This window comes from Hippopotamus amphibius, chromosome 17 (assembly GCF_030028045.1).
Source record: "Hippopotamus amphibius kiboko isolate mHipAmp2 chromosome 17, mHipAmp2.hap2, whole genome shotgun sequence".
NCBI classification, from domain to species: Eukaryota; Metazoa; Chordata; class Mammalia; order Artiodactyla; family Hippopotamidae; genus Hippopotamus; species Hippopotamus amphibius.
The window spans coordinates 64,057,553-64,077,615 of record NC_080202.1 but is presented as its reverse complement, the minus strand read 5'-3'; the positions used below and the strand labels follow the sequence as shown (position 1 = coordinate 64,077,615).

The following is a 20,063-nucleotide window of genomic DNA, read 5'->3' as shown; positions in this document are numbered from 1 at the left end:
GCAGCTCCAGGGACGGCGCTTTGAGGGGCAGGCAGGTGAGCCGTCAGGACACCGTGCAAACCCTGGTCCCACCAGAGGGGCTCTGCGGCCGCCCACCAACGGAGCCTCTCGACTCCGAGGGACGTCAGTGGCCTGGGAAGAAGCTTTCATGGGAGGGTCCGGAAGAAAAATCAAAAAATAAAACAAAGACGCGTCCCCCCAGCCCTCCGAGCCCACAAGCACAAATCTCCAGGAGAGTGCGGCACCTGAAGTCTTCCTGCTGGTATTTACAACAACGAAGGCCTTGATTTCACCGGGGCCAGGAGCTCCCAGTCCTTCATCCGACACATCTCAGGGAAGTCGGTTCTCCGGCACTCGCTCTAAAAGCATCGAGCCGCCTTCACCAAGACAGACCCGTGAGCCACCCAGGCTAGAAACACGGCCCAGACGAGAGCTGCTCAGAGTCCGGCGCCCTGCACACGCTGAGGAAGAGCCCGACGGTCTTCTCAGCCGTGAACGCCAGGCTGGAACCGCCGCCTCTCAACCTAGGTGACAACATCGACTGTCAGAGAACCCTCCGCGCTGTGTTTTACCTAGACGCTGGTTTCCCTTTGTGACTGCATCTGGATGAGGGAGCTACACTCTCCACTGAGAAAGCTGGCAGAGTCACAGAGGCCGTCGGGTCTCCTCTGCCGCCGCGCGTGCCCGGCAGCCTCGAGGGCGGCGCGACCCGCGGTGTCCTGCGGGTGGAAGCAGCCGCTCCTGTCCCCGCGTGCGGCCTCTCTGCCCCAGCGCGGTGCCCCGGGGTGGGGGGACCGCTGAAGCGCCCCGGAGAGACGGCCTCGTCTGCTGCCGTGCAGGCGGCTGAGCGCTCCAGGGACCGGAACCTTCCAACCCGTCCCCTCCCCTCGAGGCTCTTCCGCTTGGGGACGAAGGCTGCTGCTGGCTTGTCACCCCACCGTGGTCTCGGCCCGCCGCCTGTCCTGTCCCCCGTGCACGGCTTGTCCAGCTTCCTCCTCGTCTGTGTCCAGAGCCCCCGGCACAACGCGGGCTTCTGGCGGGGCCGCCGCACGGAGAGCAGACGCGCGCTCACCAGACAGGCCTTTCCCAGGAATCCCTCCGTTTCAGGCCTCGGTCCACGGCTTCCGCTCCTGTCTGTGAGTTCGGGGGGGGGGGGCTGTTTCCTCACGGCCACAGGGAGTTTATTTTCTTTTCTTCTAACCAGCACTCGGTTAAACCACAACCGGCAGCAGCCGCGTTCCAGGAATAGATCCACACACACCCCCCGTTCCCGGCTCCACCCGCCACGGCCGCCACGCCGCGTGCAGGGAGTTCTGTGCCCACGGGGACCACGTGCGTTCTCGGCTGCTGCAGCCAAGGACCCTCCTGCTTCCCCTGCACCTGAGCTCAGGGCACGGTAGCCACAGGTGGGCAGCGACGCAAAGAAACCATTTCTTCTGAAAAGGGGGCGGAGCAAAGAGAAAAGGAAGATGGACCTCCTGGTTGACTCTGCTGCGCGGCGACTCCTTCTGGAAAGTGATTGAGAAGGAACTGCATTTGCTCCCTCCACACGCCACGCAGGGCCCGCGTGCGCCCCTACGGCGTTTCTGCTCAGAAACTACGCTGTGTGTAGGAGGCTGCGGCACACCTGTCACACGGAACTTAAGAAGGCTGAATAGGCCTGAAAGGGAAGAAGGAAGACCCCTGACGAGGCTCCTCGGAGACCGCCTGCAGCCTCATCTATCGGCGTCTTCATCTTCCTCCCTCCTGAGACCCGGTCTCGCAGCCGCGAGGGCCGGCATCCTCCCCCGGGAGAGCTCCCGGCTCCGGGCTCAGAAGGGGCTGCGGAGAAGACGGGGCGGCAGAGACGTCAGGGCCCCGTTCGAAATGATGACTCAGGAGGACGTCAACCGACCCGATTAATTTTAGCTTTTCTTCCGTTTGTGCTAAAAATATCCTGGAAAAGTGACACCCGTGGGCTCGGAGGAGAGGCCACATAGCATGCGGATGAGAAAGCCGCCGCTCTAAGAACAGAGCCAGGAGCCACCCAGCCGGTACCCAGCGCCCCGGGAGGTGCCCCTCGGCGGCTCACCGGGCACCTGTCGGAGGAGACAGGCTGGGGGCACCACCACCGCGGGTGCTTCTGCAGCCGACTGCGGAGCGGAGCCGCTCCCCGGCGCACTCGGGCGCACCTCCATCCTGCCGAGGCGGGCGCAGCCGGAAGGCACGGACCCACCCGGCCCTCGGGAGCGGGGCGGCACGGCGGCCTCCCTGGGAGGCTCTGCAGCGCGCAGGCGCCCGAGCGAGCAGGCGGATGGCTCTGCTTGTCCCCGGAGCCGTAGCTGTGGAGGTGGAGCCGGGGAGCGTGGGGCGGGATCCCAGGGCCAGACACGGAGTCGGCATCCTGCTTCCACCACCCGCCGGCTGCGTGTCCTCCGGCGAGGGACCCAGCCTCTCTGTGCCTCCGTGTCCTCAACTGTGCACGGGGACACGGGTGGCCACCTCACCCGGTCGTGGTGAGGGGTGAACGAGCGGATTTGTGAACGGGCCCTGGTGTCTCGTGTTGGCCGAATAAATAAAAAAAACGGAGTCACTAGGGAGTCACACGGGACCATCCGAGCGTGGGCGGAGGGCTCACGGGCTCGCGGCAGGAGTGCCTGTGTGGGGACTGCGCCCCAGCCTTCGGGGACCGCTGAGCCCTAGCCACGCTCCGGGGCGCCTGTCGGGAGAGGCAAAGCCGGGGCGCTGCGGACAGGCGGACGGGAGGTCCTGCCGAGGGCCCAGAGCGAGGCCCGCAGCTCTGCGGGCGTGTGGGGACCCGTCCCCGGAGCTGATCTGCCCTGGTCCTCGCGGCGTCTGGGGGCTCTGCTGCCTCCTGGAGGGCGTGGGGGCCACAGGCGCCCCGACGCTCAGGGCCAGCAGGCATCCCGGCGGCTCGGGCCGCACGAGAGAGGGCAAGGCTGCCCGCAGAGGCCAGGGCACAGGGCCTCCTCTCTCCAGACAGGTCAGGGACCCAGGGAGACGGGGCGGAGGGACGGGCTGCGGCCCCACTCACCACTTTGGGCTTGAAGGGCGGCTGGATCTCCCTGCTCTCCAGCTTCTCCCAGTCGATCCTCCGGAAGAAGGCGTGCTCCCGGACGTCCCGCTCCCCCTCGGGCCCGCAGCCCAGCCGCTTCCCGGGGTGCTTGGTCATCAGCTGGGAAGTGGGAGGAGAAAGAGCGCGCGTGTGCAGCACGGTGACTGGTGACCGTGGCCGGCCGTCCCGCGCTGCACCACCAAGCCTGCTGCCCGCAGAGCGGACGTGCTCTCACCGAAAAAAAAAAAAAAACAGGTGATGTGACGTGACGGATATACCAACTCAGCTGTGGGAGTCCTTTCACACTGTACACACGCTTCGAACCATCACAGTGTGTACTTTAAATGCATTATCATTTTATCTGTCAATTACACCTCAATAAAGCTGAGAAAAAAAAGAGAAACAAAAAGACCCCCCCAAGACCCAGGGGCAAAGGGAATGCCAGACCCAGCGCCCGCCCGCGTGCGGCTCTGCCCGGCCCCAAAGGCGGGGCTGCCTGGAGGCCTCTCCGTGTGATGGTCTAGATAGGGACGCTTGGGAGCAACCTGGGCTCACAGCCAAACACAAGAAGCACTTAAATGCTGTTTTAGGAGCTGTCGTTCTGTACATACGTTAAAACCATGTACGTAAAAAGACACGCAATCACTAAGAATTGTGTGTCCTGGAAGCATAACAGGCCAGTATCACACGGGATGCTATATAACAAGCATCACGTGTCTGTTTACTGCCTGGACCAAGATACGCTGAGTCAAAGACTCATGGTTCAGAGAAACAAACGCTGTCACAAGAAAGGTGACGAGTGAATTGCAAACCCGGCGGCACGGGCACGTGGCCCCTCACCGTGTCTCTTAGAAGCGGAGGGAAGGCACCTCTCTTGGTGCACGGTCATCAAAGGAACCCGAGGGCACTCACCCCTTTGCAGATGGACACGGCCTCCTTGGACAGGGACTTGGGGTACGAGACGTTGTGCTCCATGATGGACTGGAACAGCTCGTCCTCGTCCTCGCCGTCAAAAGGAGGCTGTTCCGAGAAAGAGGGGGACAGGGGTGTCCAGGCTGAGCAACTCCTCACCGGGGCGCCGCCCGCAGATCCCACCCAGCGCCGGGGAACGGAGGCGGCAGGCTGCAGACACAGCGCCGTGACCCCGCGTACTGACTTGAGCATCCTTAGTTAGCTTGGTGTGTTTTTCATTTTTGCCTCTGTCCCTTTAATTATCTTTCCCTGGGCAACCCCAAATAATCTTCAGGGAAAACGTTTTTAGTAATGCTTTTAACGATTTGCAAATGAATTATAATTAATCCATTACTCTTGTAATTATGTGTTTAAAAAATCTCATTATGATCAAGAGAGGTTACGGTGGCCTTGTGCTCGGAGGTGGGGGAGGGTGGAGACGGGATGCCTTTGGGGTCCTGAACGTGGGGTGAAGGGGACGCAGAACAAGGGCAAAGAGGGCTCTCCCGGGTCCAGGAGTCCACACCTGGCCCTCGGCTCCGCCGGGGGCTGCTGCCGCCTGCATGGTGGTGGTGACGGGGGCTTAGCTCCCGCAGGGCGCCTCTCTGTCCTCTTCTACTGGCTCCACCAGCCCCGCGTGGATGGGGGAGGTGGGGGCGTGGGTCACGGCATTCAGGCCGAGCGGTTCTGGACCAGAATTCCCGCCCTGCCGCCTCTGAGCTTGTGTCCGCGGGCAAGCGCCTCATCTCTCTCAGACAGTTTCCCAGTCTGTAAGCAGGGCTCCCTGGTGAGTCTGAAGTGTCTGATGTGTTGTATCCAGTAAGTGCCCAGTGAAGGGTGCTGGTGCTGGTGCTGGTGCTGGCCGAGAGCCACCGCGGGGGCCGGTCCCACGGCCCACCCCACCCGTTCTGCACCTGACGTCCTCAGCTACTTCTCCTCAACACCTGTCACGTCACGCTGCAGAACAGGCACTTATTTCCAAGCCACGCTGCATAGTGTGGAGTTCCTTGCTTTGCACTGACCGTTGCCCCACGTTTCTCTGCAGCTCCCGGTGCGCCCAGTCAGGCTAACGCTGCTGAGGGGACACGTGGTCAGAGCGGACGCGTGTGTCCCGGCACGCGCGCTCTCCTGATTGCGGACGCGTCTATCGACACCTCTGTGCGCATCATTGCGTCTTCCCTGAGTTTCTTCCTAAGAGTAACTTCCCAGGTGTGGGGTGATGTAAGCACTGAGACGCTCCCGTTCCGTCTCTCCAGGTCCCCCCGGAGCATCCTTCCAGGTCACCGCTGCAGGGCTCTCAGGCCCTGGTGTTGGAGGCAGGTCAACGGTGGAGAATTAGAATCACGTGCATCTTCCTCCCCAGCGCCTGAGCCGGGGACCCAGCGGTGCCGTGCGATGAGCCCCGAGTACAGGACCGTTTAGATGGCTTTCCTTCCCTCTTCCCCCCACCTCGTGATCAGTTTTAGATCTCCACACGTCTGGGCTCAGTGCTTCAAGCCAAGCTACCTGTTAACGAAAGACCCGGCTTGGTGTAAATATTTCTGAACTGGGGGTGCCCTCCTCCGCGATACGTAATTTGTGGATTTGAAACAGGCAAGTGAGGGGTGATGGTTCACGCGTCCCAGAATGATTCCGGAATCACTTACTCATCAGAGGTCACGGGGGCCCTGCCGTGTTCACGTGCAGATCACGGACGGGGTGGGCGGCGGGGGGGGCGCACCCAGGGACACGTCCGGCTGAAGTTCTGGGATGAGGGGTTCACTACTGAGTCACCAGGACGGAAGACCAAGCACGAATGACCCTGGCGTGAAGAGGACAGGGCTGGCCTCTTTAGGATGGACGCCCGGGACGCTGTGAGCCGCGAGCTGCTCGTTAGAGGGCCGGGTAAATGCTACTTATGCCCCGAAGTCATCATATCTGTCAAGCAATCCAGGAGCTGGAGACGGACGTGCTCGGGATGCAGACTCATCATTAAAAATACCCTAACAAGTTAGCGACAGCTCAGGGCGATCGATGACACTGCTCAGGAAGCATCCCGTTCCGACCACCGGCACCTGCTGCCCCAAGGCCACGTGACCACCGGCGCATCTCCTACTCTCTCCAAGGCCAAGGACAAGTCAGCCGACAGCAGGCACCAGCCGCTGGCTGTTGATAAACTAAACTTTCTCCCGGCGTAAGACACCAGCCCAAAGGGAGGGCACTGGCTCTCCTTAAGGGTCGGTCTCTCTCTCTCTCTTGCTTCCCTTTAATAAACCTTCCTCATTATCTGATTGCCTGGTTCGCTCTCTTTTTCTCCACACGCGCCTTACAAGACGCAGCTGCTTTATACTTAACCGTCCCCCCGGCTGCTGACAATAAATGAACCAGATGAGAAGCAAATTGCAGGAAACCATCTTTTCCCTGCTCATCTTCAGCCCTCTGTGATTAAAGAGGGCAAATTTAGACCTCACCCCATCGACAGCTGGGTAACTCATCTCCCCTTTCAGTAATGGCATCCACTCCCTGCAGCTCGGGGGCCGTGGGCGACCCGAGGCTTCGTCACCTGGGCTGAGTCAGGGCCCGGGAACATGTTCACGTTCGCGCTGAGGAGTCAGGACGGAGGGGGAGGTTCTGAGCTGAAAACCCCGCGTTTGCGGCAGGCACGGTGGGGGCTTAGAGGAACGGCGGCGGGACCCGACACTGCGTCCGAACGTGGGACGATTTTCAAGCGTCGTGTTTAAAGAGTGTCACCGTTTCCAGCGGAGATTACCAAGGCTTGAGGGATCGGATTTAAGGGCTCGGTGACTCTGAAAAGCTCGTGGGGAAATACGTTTTGGAGACAGGGTGTGGGAATCCCCAAGTCCAAGGCCTCAGGACAGTCTGCAAACGCACCCCAAAGGGGCCGCCCCTGCAGGACAGCGGTGTTTCCGAGCTCTCCCCGGGGAAGGAGGGCCCCAAAGGCCCGGAGAGCGCGGGAGGGAGGGAGGGAGGACAGTGGACGGAGGGCGCGGCGGGGGCGAGCTGGCTGCGGGCCCACGTTCGGAAGCCCTCGTCTCCTCTGGCCGGTATCGGCCAGCTCATCTCGCGTCCCGTCGAGTGCGGCCCTGGAAGGGATCTGGACCGCGTCCGCCCCCGGCCGTGCTGCTGGCTCTCGCACACGTGACTCTGAATGAAAGCAGGGCTTGTTTCCCGGACTCCAGAGTCGGAACACTCAGCCAAGGCGGGGACTCAGCTTTCTGCGCCTTCGAGAACAGATGGCTCCCACGGGGCACACGGTCCAGCCACATTTTACTGTCGAAACGCGAAAGGGACTTAACCTAAGGTGCAGGCGGCTTGTGTCCTGCCAGCTGCTGTCTCGCGGACAGCGGTGCTACGGAGCTGGCTTTTCTGTGTCACAAACTGAGGTAGTTAGCCTTAAGAAAAATGTTCCCTTGGGGGAAGGAACCTGAATAAATAATACACAAACCACTTTTTAAATATCAAGTCTTAACATCATTGAGAAATAAAGACCAAATATAGGTAGAGCCTCTTATCTTTAAACTTAAAAGACTACTTTAGTAGCTTAAGATGTAAGTAAGACATGAGGAAAGACAGGCGAGACCATGGTGGGGGGGTGTCTCCCAGCCCAGAGGGAAAGCCAATGGTCTCGCAACGATCTCCACGCCCCGGGGCCTGATGCCGGCTCTTCCTGTCTAACCTCAGGCTCCTACTCCGTCTCTAGCTCACTCTACCGCAGCCACACTGGCGACCTCCACTCTGCACACTCCCACCCCAGGGCCTTTGCACTTGCTGTTCCCTCCGTCTGGAATGCTTTTTCCCCAGATGCGCACGTGGACGTCCTCTCCCTTCCTTCTGGTCTTAACTTTATCTTCTGCGTGAGGCCCTCCGCGGCCATCCTAGCTAAAGTCTCACCCCTCCCCCAGCACTGTATGTTCTTCTCCTGCTTTGTCACTTTTCTCCTTAGCTTATCACTATTACGGTCACCAACCGCAGATCAAAAATGAAATAAAAGTCCAAAACATTTTAAAAAGCAAAACGGGAATTCCCTGCTGGTCCAGTGGTTAGGACTTGGTGCTTTCATCTCTGAGGGGCCCAGGATCAATCCCTGGTCGGGGAACGAAGATTCCGCAAGTCTCGAGGAGGCGCAGCCAAAATAAATAAATAAATAAAAAATTTTAAAAAAAGTGAAAAGCAAAACTTGAATTTGCCACACACCGACAAATACGTACATAACATTTATATTGTATGTACAACCGCGGACGTAGCATTTATAGTGTGTTGGGTATATTGAGTAACAGAGGATGATGTAAAGTGCCCGGGGGGATGTGCCTAGGTTACCCGCGATCCCTGCACCGTTTCACACGGGGACCCGAGCCTCCGAGGACCCTGGTTGACTGTGGGGGTCCTGGAAGCAGTCCCCATGGGCGCCAAGGGGCCACCCCACATCATTTCCTTGTCTGCTCGGCCGCCGTCTTCCTCCGGACTGTGAGCTCCGTGAAGGAAGGGTCTCTGCGCGTGGGGCGCGCGGGCAACACCGTGTACATTCAGCAAGTACACGCTGAGTGAATAATAAAGGAGGCAACGGATGCACCACGTCAGAGAGGGTGACTCTTCCCAGGAACAAAGAGTCCAAGGTTTCTCCGGGGGCAGCCCAGCCGCTCGATGCGGGCCTCGCTCTCCACTCTCTCTCACGGAGGCTGCTGGTGAGGGAGGGGCACACGCCCCGGCCCGCCCGGGTGCCCAGCGTGAGCACAGCAGGCGCAACAGCCGAGGCCTGGAGTGTGTGCAACGCGCCCGTCACTCTCAGTCCACTGAGACCCGGGGGCGGGGGCTGCGTGGCGACAGCGGCGCGTGGGACTTACCTGGAGACGTGGCCGTTAAGGCCGCCGCCACAGAAAGTGCCACGTCAGGCAGCGACACCCTTGCTTCTCTGACGCACATCGCACGGCTGAGGGAACCCTGACCTGCCTTTTCCTAACTGGGAGTTCAGCCTCGCTGGACTTTGGTGAAAATTACAGTGAACTGCCCAGCAAGAGAGAAGGGCAGACGGGAGAAGCTATTAAAACACTCCTTCCAGTTTAACGAACGTCTTCCTTTAACAATAAAGTCCGCTCCACACACGGGAGCAGCCGGGGTGGTTTCTGCAGGGAAACGTGCAGCGAAGCCCAGCCCCACCCCAGGCCTGAGACACTGGAAATGTAGAGGCCACCGCCTCTACAACGTGCAGGACGCTTTGGAGGGTGAGGCGAGAGCTGTACGGTCTGCACTCCAAGGTGCAGCCTTCAGTTTGGGTTTTTATGATTAGCAGACATTTTTGTACAATTTCTCCCTCTTTCACCAGGATCGGGGAAGTCACACCAGCCCCGGCCACACCACACAACCAGGACCTTGCTGTCGTGGACCCAACAGAGAGGAGGCCTTCGCATCACGTGGCAACACACAAGCACGACAACACGGGGACACGTTACCTGCCCGGCCAGCATCTCGTATAACAGGACGCCGTAGGCCCACCAGTCCACGGACTTTCCATACGGCTGATAAGCGATTATCTGCGTGAGAACAAGCACATCAGCTACATTTAGTGGCAGAGGAAACGGCCTGCATTGGGACAGAGACGTCGGGCGCGTGGGCGTTTGCACACCTTGTTCACGCAAATGGGGTGATGGCAACGTGTGTCCTCGAGCTTTGAAGGGGACCCTTCGAACCAGACACACAGAGACCTCCCGCTGCACAACTCCTCCCGAGCCCACCGGGAGCTGCCACGGCACGACTGGAAGGTGGATTTAATGATCTTCTTGGGTGAGAAATTTGGGCACTGAGGTGGATTTCATTTTCGGAAAATGCCAGAGGTCATTCAGAGCAAAGGGCCGACACCTAAGGCTATAGAACCGTGGTGCAGAATCCTGTTAAAAGTAACAAAGATGGAGGCGGAGCAGGAAGGACGACTAGAGGAAAACCCCAGTTTCCCTGTGCTGCGCAACAGGCCCAAGGACATCCGCGGAAGGGCTGACGTTTCGTGTTTAAAAGAGACACAATACGGGATAATCAAATGCAGTATCTGCACCTTGTCTGAACCTTGCTTCAAACCCCCCAAGTGCAGAAAGAAACTGGGGAAAGTCACGCACGGTCTCGACGCTGGATGACGTCGAGGGCCTGTGGCTGACACGGTCACGTGGGGTAGACGGTCTGACGGCTGCAAAGTGTCCTTTTCAGTCAGAGGTGAACGTAGGCACGGGTGACGCGAACGACGTCTTAGACGCGGTCTAGACACGTCCGTGTAACCGGGGTGAGGAGAGGAGCAGCTGAAACACGTCATCTGCAGCTGGGGAGGGGCCCGGAGACCTCGCCCTCCACCCCGCTCCCCGAGACCCTCCGACGTGCCGGGGTGGCTCTACCCCCGCCCGCCCCGCAGGAGGGAGTAACGCAGACGCGGACTTCTAGGAGGCGCGACTTCGCACGACACGGCCACTGCCTGGACGGGAGGCGGCATGCCGGACGCACCCCTTCCGGACCCGCAGGTCTGCCCCGGGAGCCGAGGGGAGCACGGACTCACCCGTACCCAGCGCAACCACCGGCCATTCTGCAGACCAACTGGACTTTGGGGTGTTCCCGGGCATCTTCCAAACGGCCCCCACGTCTCGTGACACGTCCGGGGACAGGAGCTAGCCTCCTGCGCGCCTGTCCACCCCCATGCCTTTCAGGTGGCCCTGGTGCTTCTCCTGCGGTGTGAGCAGGGCGCGCTCCCCCACTGGCCGCGGCGTGGGCCGGGAGCAGGGGGCACGTCTGAATCCGGCAGCCTTGAGCTCTTTCCTTGACACGAAAACGCCAACCAAAGAAGCCTACAAAGAGCCCTTCATTTCTTTTGAAGGCGACATGGGTTCTTTTCTCCATGTTCTTTTCTGAAGACGTCAGAAGCACAAAAAACCCTACCAAAAATGAGTCTCTGATTTATTCCCCGATGACGTGAAATGATGGTGGCCATACCAGCCCCGGACGGGAAATGACGACATCAAAGCCTGACTCGACCACGCAGAAGGACAGCAGGAATCCTCCGTGGGACACGAAGGACACAGGCGTCCAGCACCTGCCGTGTGCCAGGCTCTCTGCACACTGTCGTGACCCAACGAGCCAGAAGTTACTCGTATTCTCATTTTTTAGGGCACAGAAGATGAAGGAAGCTTACGAAACTCGCCCGAAGCCGACCGGGTAATAAGTGGTGCTCTGAAAACGGACATATTTGTTTTAAAACTACAACTTACGGCTTTCAAATGGAGTCACTCGCACTGGGATTCATACAATACGCATGAAAGGGCTTTGAGGATGCGTCTAACGAGATCTGAAATCATCACCTCAGTTGTGGTGACTGTATTTCAAAAGCACGCGAGTAACATTTGTCTCGTAACTATATTAAAACCAGGCCCTGAAATCTGTTCTTGTGAATCCGTTCCAGTGTTATTTTTTTCATATTGGAGTCCGGTTGATTTACAATATTGTGTTCGTTTCAGGTGTACAGCAAAGCGGCTCGGTTATATATCTATACACGTGTATATCTATATTCTTTTTAAAAGATTCTCTTCCATGATAGGTCGCTACAGGATACTGGCCGTAGTTCTCCGTGCTATCCCGCGCACCCCTGCCGCTCGCCTGCTTCAGCTGTCGCTTGTTTGGAGCACAGGCCGAGCTGTGACCCCACGCGGCTGAGGAGCACCAGGCCGAGGAAGCGCGGGGGCCGGGTGCGGGGACCACGCTTCGCTCCAGACCCCGTTTCTGCACGTGCCCGAGCCGTCTCACCCCCAGACCGCCCTGCCCGGGTGCTGGCAGATGCCGCGCACTTGGAGAACGGTCAGACGTCACGGGTGTGGAAACCCTGATTCCGGGCAGTGCGACTCACCGCCCCCACGGCCAGGGCCACCTGATGTCTCTGTTGGTTTCGACCCTTTCTCAGCCTGGGTCCAACGTGCTTCTCGTGGTCCATCAAGCTCTTCTGACGTGTGCCGACGCCACCGGCCGCTTCCTCGCACGCGCCGGACAGCAGGAGGCGGGTGTTCCGGGCGACGGCATCGGGGCCGCCCGCTCGCCCCGCGCTGCGCCTCAAGGTCGCTCGGGTCACCGCAGCGCCTCCAGTGCTTAACAGCAGGTCCGGTGGGATGAGCTGGAGCATTTCCCGCTGGAGACGGTCACCGTCTGCAGCCCGGCTTGTGCCCCGGATGCGATGAGACGGCTCAGAGGCCTACGCCGCAAGGACGGGGCAACCTCACGGCTGCGGACGCGCGCTCAGCACGAAGCATCCCCTCCCCTTGGCGCTCGGCTGCTGGTCACAGGCACCCCCAGCCACCCCCGCCTCCCTGCAAAGGGCAGCAGTGCTGCAGAGAGCGCCCGCGGAAGAGCTGAACGCTCCGAAGCACAGGGTTTACGGTGCCAGGGACCCTGCGCCCGCCGAGCCGCGGAGACCTGCCCTGTCCATTGTCCCACACGGAAGCCACGGGAGCCACGGCGCCACGTGCGGCCGGCACCCTCCGACATGCGGCCAGTGCAAATGCAGATGTGCTTTAGGGGTAAAACACACACCCCGTTCGGGGGACTCAGCACCCAAAAGGCAGACTATCTCACAGCTGATTTTTCATTTTGGCTATACTAGGTTAAATCAGATGTTAAAATTAATTTCACCTGTTTTTTTAACTTTTAAAAAAACGTGGCTGCTTGAATGCAGCTGGGCTTGCATTTTATTTCCACTGTTCGGGGCTGGTCTGGACTGAGTTCTACCGGCTCTCACCACCCGCTCTGTTTCCCGGCTCCCGTTGGCCTACGGGGCCAGCTTTGGGCCGAGGACCCGGCTCGGGGGCCACGGAATGATGGGAGGCTGCCTCGGGTCTGTCTCCGACGGGGACGGGAGTGGGTGTCCCTGGCACGTGGAAGCCGGCAGCCAAGCCTGGGAGAGGCCTGACACCCCTGGTGAGGTACTGCCCTCGCGACCAAGTTCCCAAGGCAGAGAAACCACAAAAGGAGAGGCCGGCGCGGCAGGAAGGGCTGGAGCTGGCCGCCTCCACCCGGCACAGGGGAGCCAGAGACGGACCCCCAACAGGGCCACTGCCGGCCAGTGTCACTGCTCTTCTCGTTACAATCATCAATGTTGCAATTCCATGAGCCAAGCGCTGGGGGAGGGTGTCAGGACGTTACAAAGGGTTGCCTGTCCTATAAAGTCGGGTATGAGAGGCTTTCTTCCAGCCTGGGCGCAGGCCCAGGGGCAGCTTCTCGCCTCTTAGGAGGCCACAGGCCCACGGTGGCTGGAAGGAGGTCGTCCAGGGCCACCCACCCTTCCACCCTGTGCCGGGGGCGACGCGCTCCGAGGCCTCCCGGAGGCGACGGGGCCTCAGAAGCTCTCCTGGAGAACTCGGGGGCCGCGAGGGGAGGCTTCAGACGCTACGGACCACAGCAGCGGGGACTGCAGCCGACGTCGCTGCCAGGACTGTCACCAAGCACCAGGGTCTTCCTCTCCGTCGGCTCGCGGAGCCCGCACGAGACCCCTGCGGGAGGGGCGTCCCGCTTCAAGGATGAGGAAACGGGGCACAGAGAGGTGAAGAAGCTTGTCCAAGGCTGCACAGCCAGGAAGGGGCAAGGCCGGGACGGGAACTCTGGACGTCTGGCCTTGGCTTCCACAACCTGGACCATTTTTCTGGAGGGAAGGTTCATCCGCGCTGGGCTTGGCCGGGGGTGGGGCGTGCGGGCCCCTCAGGCAGCTGCGGCCGGAGCTGGCCTAGTTAGGGTGAGTCTTGCCGGAAAAGGGTTCAAATGCTCACAGGGGTCTCAGCGGACAAGACGCCCACCCCCATCAGCTCGTCCAGCTCCGAAGGCTCGTCTTCAAGGACCCCGAGACGGACACGCGGACAGGGACCCGCGCCCCGATCCTGGCCGCACGCTCCCGGGACGCTGCTCCTCACCCCCGCCCGCTGTGTCCTCGCCGACCCCCCGCGCCCAGGCTCAGATAAACTGCCCGACGGCAGACGGCCCTCTCCAGGCTGCAGCACGAAGGAGCCCTGGCCTTTACCTGTAAAACCCGCTCACACCCTCCAACTGTCTCAGGGCAGCAGAGGACACGCCTTCCTTTATCAACGATAAAAATATTTTAATGGGCAACAGGAAAGAAAACGGCAGCAAAACCAAACAGGAAACCTCCCCTTCTCGAAGCCTCACGTCCGTGTGGGGCTGAGACAGCGTCGGGCTGCGTTACCCCGAATCGAGCCTGTGCCGTCCGCCGCTCACGGCTCCGAGTGGTTCCCAAGCTCGGCCCCTGCGGCCCTGGTCCCTGGTCTCCCCTGGGGGAAGGCGGGGCAGGTGGGGCCGGAGCCCCCGCCCTGAACCCCCCCGGAGCCGCCCTGATCTCAGGCCTCAGCCGACCGGGGAGATGTTCAAAGCGTTCCCTGCGCGTGAGAACAGAACAACCACGCGTGCAGCGAAGGAACCAGCTGGGGTCAGGGACACGTTTTGTGCCTGTAAGACCTTTATCGGCTGGAATAAAAGGTTTTCCGGAGTTTCACGGCCTGGTGGGTCTTCGCCGATGCGTGTGGTAACAGAGCGCGAAGCGAGACACGGAGGCACGAGGGCCACGGCCTGCGCCCTGGGGCGGGCGGCCCAGGGTCCCCGCCTGGCCTCCCGCGGTCTGCGAGCCCCGGACAGGATGACGCCACTCGCCTCCACCACTGCTGTCAGAATGAAACGAGGCGACAGACGCAAGTGCGTGGCCCACACCCGGCCACGAGAGCAGGCTGGTCACCGCCATCCAGACGCCCACCCCTCCTCCCCACGGCCTTCGGTGACCTCTGGTCGCTTTTTACAAGATTTAAACAAACCCCCACGAAGGGCCAGCTGGTGCAGCCGTGGGATTCCTGGATCAGAGGCTCACCAGCGCATCGCCTGTGCCTGGAAAACAGAGGCGGGGCTGGATGGCAGGCGCTCACGTGCACCCTGGAGGGCGGTGGCCAGTCCCCGGGCAGCCTTCCCCCCGGGGCCACGGCCGCTGCGGGGAGAAGCGGATCAGCCCGGGTTCAGAGCCCAGGCCTGCCGTGGATCTGGGGCACGGGAAACGTGGATGAATCTCTGCCCCGTGGGTGCGTCATCTGGGAAACAGGGCCGACAACATCGACTGTGCAGCCCTGACAGAAGGATTAAACAAACCCCCGTCAATGAGGTGCCCGCACGCAGCGGGCATCTATCAAGGGGCACCTGCTCCACGAGGCGCTGGCGGTCTCTGCAGGGAGGACGGGGAGAGGAGGAATGGACTGAGTTTCTCCCGGACCACAATATCACAGCAGGGGCCAAACGCCCCAGAGAACAGGCTGAACTCATCAAACTCCGATGCCAGGGAAGTCATGAGACAGTTAAAGAGCCAGGCAATAACACACACGAGATAACGTAACCAACATCATTCCTCCAAAAGCTCTGAGAAGGGTTACATCCTTTGAGGAAGGACCGCCCCTCCTCCCTTCCAGAATGCCCGGCCTGGGCTCTTTAAACGTTTCTTGGGGGGAAAGTGGCAGCTTCATCTCTGTGATGCTGGAGTCACTGGACCGTGACCCGACACAGAGGGAAACTGGCCTCTTATAGAAAGAAAACGCCTTTCAGTTTATCATGCTCTTTCTTTAATCAAGGGCTTTCTCCGCGGCTGCCCGCCTGGCTGGTGTGCGGTCCGCGTCTCGGAGGCACTGATCTCACTGGAGCGGCTGCCGGCACTCACGGGCTCCTGTCCGTCTCGTTTCCCCGTTTCTTCTCTGTCTGGCAGGGGCTAATTCACTGCCTGGCTGCCTGGCTGCGCACCAGATGAGGTCTTTTCTCATTTGACTTTCAGATCCTTTTATTCTCTCGCTTTTCTACAACCCTTTCCCCAGAGGCCAGGAAGTCTCTGGGAAGTCAATGTTCCGGCCCGTGGGGCCATCCGGGGTCCTGGGCTGACGTCCCATCAACCTTCGGACCCTCGGGGGCCCAGCCGTGGGCGAGGGGACACGCAGCCACCTTCCCCGCTCCACCCCTGCCATCGGCCTCGCTCAGAGGCTGCCTCGCCAGCCACCCTCCCACTGCCCGCCCCGGAGCTCCTGACCCCTTGATACCAGAGCCTCGGCCCTGGCCCTGCCGTGTCGCTCCCACCACAGTCACGCCCGGGAACGCAGCACACTACGCCCTCCAGTCACCCCACACCTGCCCATCACCCACACCCGTCCGTCACCCACACCCGTCCATCAACCCACACCCGTCCATCAGCCACACCCATCCATCTCCCCACACCTGCCAATCACCCCACACCCGTCCATCTCCCCACACCTGTCCATCACCCACACCCATCCATCTCCCCACACCTGCCAATCACCCCACACCCGTCCATCTCCCCACACCCGTCCAGCACTCCACACCCGTCCATCTCCCCACACCCGTCCATCTCCCCACACCCGTCCATCACCCACACCCGTCCATCACCCACACCCGTCCGTCAGCCACGCCCATCCATCACTCCACATCCGTCCATCTCCCCACACCCATCCATCACCCACACCCGTCCATCAACCCACGCCCATCCATCACCCACACCCGTCCGTCACCCCACACCCGTCCATCAACCCACACCCATCCGTCACCCCACATCCATCCTATCCCCAGGGTGGGGGCCTATCAGTGAACAAAGGCCAAGGGTCCTGCGTGTGGAGCTCGGCGGGAGACAAACACGTAAACACATGAGCACGAGTCACGGTCGATCAGAGGGTGACCTGCAACACGGAAGGGGACCAAGGATCGGGGAGGCTGGCCACCGGAACCAGGGGGGCCGGGAAAGGTGACCTCTCTGAGGTGACCTCTGAGCGAAGGCTTCAGGGAGGGGAAGGAGGGCCCAGGTGGAGGGAAGGAGAGAAGAATCAGGCACAGTTTACATAAAAACACAGACTTCTGGCTGCCGTCACGGGCAGCCCTGGCACGGGGCTGAAAGGAGGGGCAGGACCCCGGGATCGGTCTCCAGCTCTCTGAACTCACCCAGCCCCCAACACGGACGACACGTGGGCACAAGTGCTTGTGGGCGGCTGGCGGTGGCGGCAGTGGGGGCGCCCACAAGCTTCCCCCCTGTGGCTGTCCCGTGTTGGAGGGCCACCTGTCGCCACCCAGGGGACACCGTCTCACCCACATCTCGAAGCTCCCCTGGGCTGCAGTGGCCCGTGTCTAACTGCCTCCAGCCCCTCCCGGCAGTTCCCCCCAAGACCCCTGCCTGGGCACTTAGTGGGCACTTGGGGGACGCCTGAGGGAGAGGGGCCGAGAGCTGCTGGCTCACCCCTGGCTCCTGAGGGTTCTGCCCAGGACCAGCAGCTGGACCACGACCCGACTCACTGCCTTAGAGACGGAAAGATCTGGTCATGACTCAGACCCCTGATGCCAGTTCAGATGCACGAATGTCCATCTTCTGCTAAAAGATGTTAAGAAGAAATGGTCTATGACATCTCAGGGCTCGTTTCCACGGCTCTTTCACTCGGGGAGTTCCCTCATCTCTCTGGAGATGCTGTGATACGTGCAAAGGATACACGGGCTTTGAGGTCAGAATGTCTCAGCTCCAAATCCCACCTCGGCCTCCTACCAGGTCGTGCAACCTCTGCGCGCGTATAAGGTGCGACAGAGCAGCTGCTGTGTTCCGTGGGCTTGGTCTGGAGTAGACGGTGCCCGTGTGGTGGGTGACACCCTCTGCGTGTGGACTACACGCCCCCGCCGTGACCAGCCCACAAGCAAGCGTTCCACGTGGTGCGCCGTCCCACGGCTTCGCTCCCACCGGCTGCCTCGCTCTCCCAGGAGAGAGCGGGCGATGCTAGAGTCCAGGCTGCGGCTCGGCTGCCGGCGGGTGCCTGGCCGGTGACTGGATCCCGTGAGCCCGGAATAACCGACCTTCAGATGCAGGATGAGACCCGGGTGAAGCCTCAGGGGCCTGTTCCCTGGCCTCAAAGGGTCCTTTCCACGTCAAAGCAAACAGTCCCCCTCACGTCAGCTTCAGGGATTCGTTCCCGATTCCTGCCCTTGTCGCGGGTGCCCATCTCGGCTCCAAACGCGCGCGTCAGGGACACTTCCCGCCTTCGCTCACGTTCGCCCGTTAAGGGGATGCTGCAGGATTGATCCATTTCAAGGCTTTTGAACAAACAGCCATACATATTTAAGCCTCTGCTTTGCCTACTAAGGAAAATGCCACCTAAGATAATTACTTTGCCTTTGCCTGACAGGAAGACTTACACAGAGGACAGGATTATTTTCATCTCTGAGCAAATTCAAAAACTTTGAACCTAGATGGTCTTTTCTCTACCTTGCAATTATTCCTCGGGTGAAATATGCCAAATTCCTGGGCCCCCAAGAAGAAAATGCTAGCAAAAGGCGAAACAACCTAAAGTTATTACTGATGGAACTCCCAAGGGAGGAGCGCAGCTTATTTTTCAGTGAAAGTCAAGCGGCATCGAGGTGTAGACTCTGGTTCCTGTTTATGTCACCTCCTCTAAACGGGGAGCACCTCCCAGCAAGGCCCCACGTGCTCTCGTTCTGTATCCGCAGGGCACCGCGCTCGGCACAGCAGGCCTGCAGGATGCCCTCTGGACGCGTGAGTTGCCCCGGGTTTCAGCAGTGCAGCGTGGCCGGCAGGGCAAAGCTCTGCAGGCGGCCTGAGCCTGGGGAGGCGGCTGGAACCGGCACTTGTAAGCAACGTGGCCTCAGACCGCCACTGACCGCCTCAGGTACCTCGTCTGAAACGCGGGCCTTGTGCTCTGCTCCTCTGTGGGGTTTGTAATGAGAAGAAAGTATAGCAGGGGCCCAGCACACAGCGAGACTTGGTAAATGGTAGGCACTCCTTTATTACCACTTACACCTTGGGTATGAGGAGAGGAATGAAGGCTTACAGAACCTGAGGGAATCCAGGGCCAGAACACGAGATCCTGGGTGTATTAGGGGGCCCAAAGCTGGTTTTCCACAATTCCCTCTCTGACGGCCTGTTTCCAGCATCCCTCTCTCTGCCGGATGGATGTTCCCAGCATCCCTCTCTCTGCCGGATGGATGTTCCCAGCATCCCTCTCTCTGCCGGATGGATGTTCCCAGCACCCCTCTCTCTGATGGATGGATGTTCCCAGCATCCCTCTCTCTGATGGATGGATGTTCCCAGCATCCCTCTCTCTGCCGGATGTTCCCAGCATCCCTCCCTCTGATACCATGTCCTCAGGTTCTTAGCATGACATGGCCAGCCCCATACAGGTAAGATCTCCTAAATGGCAATAAACTTCTCAGTTCAAAGGGTCTTTTCCAGGCCAACCTCGTCTCTGCTGCCCCCAAAAAGTGACCAGGAAGACTGCAATGGCCAGGGTCTTCTAGGAGAGGCCGCTAGAAGGCTGCCAGAGGCCCAGAATCCAAAGTGGCAAGTGAGCCAAGTGAACAAAAACAACATCAGGTCCAACCTGCCTTGTAACCGACAACCCTCCCTGTTACAGACAGCAGCCTCGTGAGGCAGACACATCACCGTGCCCCTTGCACAGGTGGAGGGGACTAAGGCCTGGGATGTCTCAGTAACCTGAGCAAATAATGACCACAGTTCCCGAAAGCGCTCAGAGGAAAAGCTCATCTCAAAGGTTACGGCTCCATCACAGGACATTCTTGAAATGACAACATTACAGAATGGAAAACAGACGAGCGGTTGCCAGGGGTCGGGGGTGGGGCGCAGAAGGGAGGTGGGCGTGGTTATGAAAGGGCAGCAGGAGGGGCTGCTGCGGTGGCAGACGGTTCTGTATCTGGACGTGGTGTTGGAGAAGGGAACCTGCACGTGGTCAAGCTGCAGAGAACTAAATAAACGTACACACAAATGAGCACAAGTTTTAAAAAAAGGCCCAGAGTTACCAACATACGTGAGAAGTATGTTCGGGAGGAGGAAGGCGGCATCGTTAGCGAGAATGCCACTGCCAGTGTGGCAGGCTGGACGATGCGCCCCCTGCCCCCAGAGGTGTGTGCAGCCCAATCCCCAGAGTCTAGAGATCTAGTGGAAGGAACTCTGCGGCTGCGGTTGAGTGAAAGATCTCGAGATGGGGAGGTGACC

The 20,063-nt window shown here is 60.0% G+C and overlaps 1 protein-coding gene across 3 annotated transcripts in view; it reads right to left on the bottom strand.

The window, feature by feature from the left end:
* Nucleotides 1-20,063, bottom strand: part of PRKCA (protein kinase C alpha) — a 346,357-nt gene that overhangs the window by 8,908 nt on the left and 317,386 nt on the right. For all 3 annotated transcript variants that reach the window (XR_009049921.1, XM_057714548.1, XM_057714549.1), the window contains 3 exons: nucleotides 9,454-9,534; nucleotides 3,968-4,075; nucleotides 3,035-3,175 (listed from right to left, as the gene is read on the bottom strand). Coding sequence is in view for 2 of the 3 variants with exons in the window: in XM_057714548.1 (XP_057570531.1) it covers nucleotides 3,035-3,175; nucleotides 3,968-4,075; nucleotides 9,454-9,534 (330 nt within the window). In the remaining variant the exon portion in view is untranslated. The remainder of the gene's footprint in view (nucleotides 1-3,034; nucleotides 3,176-3,967; nucleotides 4,076-9,453; nucleotides 9,535-20,063) is intronic.